The sequence below is a fragment of the Triticum dicoccoides genome, chromosome 5B (assembly GCF_002162155.2).
Source record: "Triticum dicoccoides isolate Atlit2015 ecotype Zavitan chromosome 5B, WEW_v2.0, whole genome shotgun sequence".
Taxonomy (NCBI): domain Eukaryota; kingdom Viridiplantae; phylum Streptophyta; class Magnoliopsida; order Poales; family Poaceae; genus Triticum; species Triticum dicoccoides.
In genome coordinates this window covers 225,479,279-225,486,156 of record NC_041389.1, presented here as the reverse complement: position 1 = coordinate 225,486,156, position 6,878 = coordinate 225,479,279, and the positions used below count along the sequence as shown (strand labels likewise).

General features: G+C 51.0%; 2 protein-coding genes across 3 annotated transcripts in view; both read right to left on the bottom strand.

The window, feature by feature from the left end:
* Positions 1-190: 190 nt before the first annotated feature.
* LOC119308152 (WD repeat-containing protein 44-like) lies at positions 191-4,062 on the bottom strand. Its single transcript, XM_037584267.1, has 8 exons — positions 2,495-4,062; positions 2,032-2,385; positions 1,847-1,934; positions 1,599-1,756; positions 1,439-1,490; positions 1,274-1,356; positions 1,087-1,180; positions 191-954 (listed from the first exon to the last, which is right to left on the bottom strand). Exons 1-8 carry the CDS (start codon positions 3,683-3,685, stop codon positions 380-382), a joined length of 2,595 nt encoding a protein of 864 aa, XP_037440164.1. The 5' UTR covers positions 3,686-4,062; the 3' UTR covers positions 191-379.
* A 148-nt stretch (positions 4,063-4,210) lies between these two features.
* The window catches only part of LOC119308153 (dynamin-like protein ARC5), a 19,850-nt gene continuing 17,182 nt past the window's right edge, over positions 4,211-6,878 (bottom strand). Inside the window, exons 10-17 of one of the 2 annotated variants that reach the window (XM_037584268.1) lie at positions 6,596-6,753; positions 6,456-6,516; positions 6,032-6,094; positions 5,850-5,950; positions 5,170-5,227; positions 4,759-5,091; positions 4,499-4,663; positions 4,211-4,395 (exon numbers count right to left, since the gene is read on the bottom strand). In XM_037584268.1, coding sequence (XP_037440165.1) covers positions 4,321-4,395; positions 4,499-4,663; positions 4,759-5,091; positions 5,170-5,227; positions 5,850-5,950; positions 6,032-6,094; positions 6,456-6,516; positions 6,596-6,753 — 1,014 coding nt within the window. In that variant the 3' untranslated portion in view covers positions 4,211-4,320. The remainder of the gene's footprint in view (positions 4,396-4,498; positions 4,664-4,758; positions 5,092-5,169; positions 5,228-5,849; positions 5,951-6,031; positions 6,095-6,455; positions 6,517-6,595; positions 6,754-6,878) is intronic. The other variant, XM_037584270.1, reaches the window with a different exon arrangement.

The following is a 6,878-nucleotide window of genomic DNA, read 5'->3' as shown; positions in this document are numbered from 1 at the left end:
CATTTTCACGGGTGTGGGCCCCTGCCCACCCCCTTCCATCCAATTCAAATCCTCCGTATAGTCTACTCCGTTCCTAAATATTTGTCTTTTTAGAGATTTCAAATGGACTATCACATACGGATGTATATAGACATAGTTTAGAGTGTAGATTCACTCATTTTGCTCCATATATAACCACTTGTTGAAATTTCTAAAAAAACAAATATTTAAAAACGGAGGGAGTATTACGTAAAATTTGTACGTAGCATTACGTGGGTCTAGCATTACTGATAATCTAGGTGAAACGAGTCGCACACAAGATCGTGAAAACGAGTCGCCAAGTCATGTTACGTCCGCATAGCATTTGCTAATTAAATTTGCAAGAATTAGGCTGGGCGGATCAGTAAAACAGATTGCCCTGGCCTTTGATCCTGAAGGGCGTCCCGAAGTTCTGGTACACCCTTATCTCGCCGCTCAAGGTCGCCGTGACTACCACCAAGCCCCACGCGTTGCCGCTGTCCGAGGCGTTGGCTCCGGTCTTGCTGGCGTGCCGCGACGACGGCGTGTCTAGCGGGCCCGAGTGTGGCGACGGCGCCGCGGGGCTGCTCAGCTCGCCGCTCTTGGTCACCCTGCTCAGCTCGCCGCTCTTGCTCACGTCCGGCTTGGCGGCGTGGCTCGCCATGCTGCACACGTCGTCATTGCACGACACGACGCCCTGGTGCGACTTTGGGCTGCCGGGCAGGGACGGCGAGTGGGTCCACGGGACGGCGGCGGAGACGTCCTTGCAGTAGAAGTTCTCGTAGGAGCGGATGGTGCACCACGTCTTGGGCTTCATGCCGATGCCGATGGCCGCCGCGGCGGGCGCGCTCCGGGTGGTCCTCCAGATGTAGACGTGCGAGTCCTCGCTCGCGCACACCACGTACCGCCCGTCGGAGGTGTAGGCCGCCGCGATCTGGCTGCTCGTGTTCTTGAATCCTGCGTTGTTCACTTGTCATCTTCCTTCTCCTTTTTCTTTTTGCGGGCAGGAAAAAAAAAAGAAACAATTCCTTCCTCGAAACACGATTTGTTGGTCGGCTTGGTGGCCATGTTAATAGTAAGTAAAAGTACCTCTGAACTTCTGGACCATGGTGACGCCGTCGAAGACGCGGATCTGCGAGTCGGCCGAGGTGACCAGCACTTCCGACGGGTTCCCCGGGGCATACTGGATGTGGATGACGTCCATGAGCATCAAGATGAGTAACCTACGTTAGATAAGAGTCATGGTAAAATCAATCAGAATTGTGGTGCATACAACCTGGAATCCGGTGATCTTCTTGGCCTGCGACTTGCGCTTCTTGGACTGGACGTCGATCTGAGCCTCCGGGCTGATCTTGCAGTCTGTAACCGCACCACGAGATTCTCTTAAGCAAACATGTGCTCGGTCGATACCTAATGAATTTGAAGATGCAAAATGTACTACCTGCTGTCTTGTAGAACCGGCAGCTCCCTTGGTGCGAGCCGATGATGGCGCTCTTGGGTTGTTCGTGTCGACAACCAACGACGGCGTGTCAGAAACATGAATAGATAGGCGATGTCATGTATGGAGAAATGTCAACGGCGCCGCGCCGGGGCACACGTACCTGGCCGTCGGGGGAATAGGAAGCGGCGGTGACCATCTCGTTGACGTCGGTCCAGTCGACGACCTGCCGGTTGGGGATGCTCCACAGGCGCACCTTGGCGTCCAGCGAGCCGCTGATGAAGTACCGGTCATCCACCGGGTTGAACTGGATGCTCGTCACTGCACACGGTCGCTCCCTCTTATTATGAACAAGAAACGTACTCCTACTACGAACGTAACGTATGAGTGAGAGGCGCCACGCTCACTGACCGTAGTCGCTGTGCGAGAACTTCTTGAGGCAGGCCTTGCTCGCCGTGTCCCACAGCCGCACCGTCTTGTCCATGGACGACGACAGCAACTGCGGCGACGACAAGCCGTACGTGTCAACAAGTGTTTATACTATACCATGCGTGAGTATGTATGTATGTATGTATGTATGATGAGATGGGCAAGACCTGATCGGACTTGGACCAGGTGAGGTCCAGCACGTCGTCCTCGTGCCCCTCCAGGACGCACAGCGCCTGCTCGGCCAGAGCGAACACCTTGTCGGGGACCACGAGGTGCTCCGGGAGCGCGGTCTTGCCGCCCTTGGTCGTCGACTTCTTGGACAGCCCCGGCGCCTGCGACGATCCGTCCGCCCCGCCGGGCAGAGGGGGCAGGGACCCGTCCTGCGGCACGGAGCTCGGCGGCGCACTGGTCTCCACCACCTCCCACACGCGCACCAGGCAGTCCTCACCGGCGCTCGCCAGCCGCCGCCCGTCCGCGCTGAACTTGATGCTCCATATGGACCCCTCGTGCGCCTGGATCTCCTGTTAGTTGCACATACACACCACACCCACACCCACACCCACACCGTGATTATTAAGAGGTTGCTTACTTGCTTGCTTGCATGAGTTTCTCAGTGTACCAGCCGGGTACCTGGGACATGTACAATCCAGTGAGCTCCTTGCTCGACTTGCCATAGTTTTGAACCTTGAGCTTCTCCGTGGACGTCGAGGAGGAGGAAGGTGGAACGGCTGCACTGGCGGGGCCCGTACTGGGGGCTGCGCCTGTGGCCATGCTGGCGGGGACCGGCTTGCCATTGTCTTGGATGAAGCCGATGGTGGTGGCGACCGACTTGATGTTCTTGAGCCATCCGCCCTTCTTCTTGCCCGCCGACTTGTCGCCCTTGGGCGGTGCCGCAGCTGCAGCCGGCGGCATGGGCTGGTGGTGCTGGCTCGGGCCGCGCCGCATTAGGTGCTTCATGATGGGGGTGTTGCCGATGAACTTCTCGATCTCCTCCAGACCATGCTGCACGCCGGTCTGGTTCTGGTCCTTGGGCGCAGCCATGACGGCACCCTCCTTGCTGTTGTCCTGTTTCTTGGTCTGGCCGCCGTCGTCCCCGTCACCTTTGGTGCCTTTATCCGCGGGCGCTGACGCCGGCATGGTCACGGCGGGCATATCACGTGTCGCTTTAAACTTATCGATGAGTGAGCTGCTGCAGGGGTCGTGCGGGCTGAGCAAGGAGCGAGCACGACGCAGAGACGGCCTTCCGGAGCCGTCTCGCACGGCGAGGAAGCCGTCCGACCGGCGTCTCGTGATGGGTTTGGCCGGCGGCTGTTTGAGCATCTCGCGCGCGGCGGCCAGCCCCGACGGCGGCGCGCGAGTTGTCTCCGCGGCGGCAACGCTCGGAGTCGGGGCGTTGGCGGCTGGCGCGACGGGCAACGACGGTGGCATCTGCTGCATCCTCCTGGACACGCTCCGTGGCACGTCGATGAAGCGCTTCTTGGTGCTGTGGCGGCGCAGCGCGAGGTCCCGGCTGCTGACCATCCCCAGGCCCTGGTGCAGGCGGCGGCGGCGCTCCTGGATGGACATGGGCTCGTCGGACATCCACATGTCGTACTTGGACGCGTCCTCCATCTCCGGCTCCGGCTCCTGGTCCTCGTCCTCCAGCAGCATGGCCGACTGGGGCCGGCGGAAGCTCTGGAAGTTGTGGTCGCCCATGGCGGAGGAGAAGGAGGAGCGGGCCTCTTCGTCATCGTCGTCGTCGGAGGGGTGGTCGGTGTCGATGTGGATGCCGGACGGCACGCGGTCCAGGCAGTGGAAGAAAGCCTCCTTGTCGCCCCTCATCTCGACGTCGAGTTCTTGGCCGTGCCCAATGCGCGTGGCATAGCACCGTGGTTCGCGCGCGCGTAGACAAGGGAGAGAGAGATGGAAGGGACGGAGAGGGTGGTGGTGGCGCTGCTTGTGCCAAGTTTAGGTTGGTGATTTGAGAGGTGGACGTGTATCAATGAGTGCTTTTCAGGTGAGTTCCCTTGGTTTGAAAGAGTCGCGACGTGCATGGGCAATGAGCAGCGTTAAGGATCGAAAGTGCTACTTCGATCCCAAACCAAACCTAGATGTAGCAAGCCATCTTTTTTTCTTTCTTTCTTTCTTTTTGCGGGGGAGATGTAGTAAGCCATCAACAGTTAATGTATCATGGCATTGCTTTAGTTGAGATTGTCCTTTCTTTCTTTCTTTCTTTCTTTCTTTCACGGCATTGCTAAAGTTCAAAAAAGTTACTACTAAGCAACATCTCAAGCTTACACCATTTGCAAGGCACGGTTTTTATGGAATGATTGAACCACGATTGCACACGTTGACAAGTTGAGCATATCAAGGAAATGATGATTCATATTTACGCCTGAATACAGGACCGGTAGCAAGTCACACAAGGTAGATTATTATTGTTTTATTTGCAACATCGAAATACTCTACCTCCCTACCTAGGCCTGTTGTCTAACCTGGAGACAATTGAGCTCCTTATTTATTTCTGTGAATTTCTCTTTTAAACGCTTCATCTGAATTCAAGAGCAAAATGTTAGGTTGGAGACTCATAATTAAGGTAGTTATATGGTACTGTAACTGACTAATTAAAATAAAACGGTTTCAGAGACTATCTACCTGCTTCAATTCGATTTCCAGCTCTCGCTTCTTCTGCCCAAGTGAGTGGCGCAGCTCGGTGACGCTGAAGATGCTGTCAAGATCGTCTTCAAAAGCTGATTCAAGGTCTTCTCGTAGAAGAGCCGCTAATTTGTCAACAATTGGCATCAGGAGGAAGCAATTGAACTGCGAGTGATTGCATAATGAATGAGCCAAAGCATTAACAACATAAGCAGAAATATCTACACGGCTAGAAAGTGCAAGGTTTACTGCATCCAGACCTTTAGTTCTGTAGTGACAAGAAAATGCTCTTTGATCCCATGAAAAATCTGGTGAACCAGTGCATACACAAGACGCTCAGATGAGGGCGCCAGCCTTCGGTTCCACAGCGTACTGTCCAAGAGATCCACCAGTCTCGTTTCTGACACACCGCCGGATGGATTTGAGTCTGAAGTATGACTAGATTTCAGCTCTCCCTTTGGTCTATCCTGCTTACTGTCATTCAAACCAGTGGCCTGCTCATGCAGCCCAGCTGAGTGGGCAGTATGTGTGTTAGCACATAATTGCTCCGGTGCAACAAACGAATCCAGAAAATGTCGCAATCCGGCACGGTTCTGTATCCAATGTAGCATATATCATTAGGCAGACTGATAAAAAATAATTAGTTTTAATTACCAAGTAAATAAATATACCTTGTTGTGAAGGGACCAAGTAACATAACGAGTGGTGCTCTCCAAATCTTCCATACATCTGCATTACATATTTGAACACAAAAAAACTAGGTCAGCAGATAAAAACAACACATGAGAATGCATCTGTGGAACCACAAAGCATGTGAGACAAAAGTCTGACATCACTGGTTGCAATATATGCTATGGAATACACTGAATATAACGCCCAGACATCGAAAGGAGGCAATTGATGTGGTGCGGGTATGGTTTGCTACATAAAAAGGAGGACATCCAACAAGATTAGTGAATAAATTTCTGAAAAGGAAGCATGGAGAAAATAACCAGTTGGCAAAGGATTCAGGCATTCTAGTGGCTGCCAAGTGCCAACATTACTACTACCGCATGCTTGAAAAGGAAGCACCGTTGAAGGAAATGTACATTAATGTCATAAATTGGTGTAACTACTAAAGTTAGACACAACTTTAACGTCTCCTACATAGAGTCACAGATGTTTAGTTTAACATGACGTTAATATGATTATATGATGCCTGTAGACGACGAAATGTTAGAACATATATTTAATTTGAACAAGCCTCAAGGAGTTAGTTGCAACTGAGTTTGCAATATAATGTGACTAGAGCGCACAACCAATAAACTGAAAGATAATAATTTAAAGGTATTGGAATTGAGAACACCGTCACCTTTCACGGCACGATTGCTCGGTAGATTCAGCAAACCTGTTGAAAGCAGCTTGGACACGCTTCACAAGTAGATCATGGCTGCTAAAGTGCTCGGCGTCCTTCTGTTGGAGTTCTACCAGAGCATTAGTAATGGAAAAAAATAAAATACATGAATTAAATAAACCGTGGATAGAGATTAGTACCTCCAGCAGAAAAACAGATATCGGACTCAGTCTTTTCAGTATGTACAACAGCCTAAAACTCAACTGCACGAGACAAAAGAGAAGATTTATTGTAATTGAAGGAACATATTAATCAGTGGAAAGCTAAACCTTATCCAACCACAGGGAATTTCAACTACTTTCTATAATTATGTTCACTTTCATTTGATTTCAAATGATTTATACGGAAATATTTTTCACATGTTAGCCTCAGTCCAGAACAGAATGAAGCACCGAGCATGGAAAACATGGCCGATGATTTCATTGAAACCATAATCACACAAATAATATGCAAGAGCTGCAGTGTGACTGTACAAGTCTGGAATGGGCAGCCATGAATAAAGGTGAAGAGGGGCATCTATGCATAGTTTATTGATATGCCCACAGTTCAGGCGAGCTCACCAACCTGATGAAGGAAAGGCTCAAATGTGTCGCGTGCTTTTGCCACAGCAATTACACAAGCAGTCCTAGCAAAACAATATCAAAAGTGAATAAATATATTATATAAGTACAACAGAAGCATTCTAACGTGTGGAAAGAGAATACCTGGAGTAATTCGTCCCATCATGAATATCTTCAACACCACAGGCGTTGACTATTTCCTCTCTAGTAATCGGGGGGCACTTGATACTTCCAACAACCAGACGAAATTCAGCCATTGCCCGATGGTATTGTGCACCACCGTAAAGACGCATTCCAGCATTCTGAGAACCAAACATTTGCGTTACAAAAATACATATCAAAGACTCTAGTAGTTATAAGAGCACGGTCATGGTATACATTACATGAAGGGCTGAGCTTGAGCTTTCAAGACAAAATGTGGTTCCCT

Excerpts from the sequence above, each read along its gene's own strand:
- LOC119308152 (XM_037584267.1), bottom strand. The coding sequence starts at position 3,685 with ATGAGGGGCGACAAGGAGGCTTTCTTCCACTGCCTGGACCGCGTGCCG. Across the intron at positions 1,491-1,598 it reads CCTATTCCCCCGACGGCCAG|AGCGCCATCATCGGCTCGCA; the intron begins GTACGTGTGCCC and ends GAACAACCCAAG. Across the intron at positions 955-1,086 it reads CATGGTCCAGAAGTTCAGAG|GATTCAAGAACACGAGCAGC; the intron begins GTACTTTTACTT and ends TGAACAACGCAG.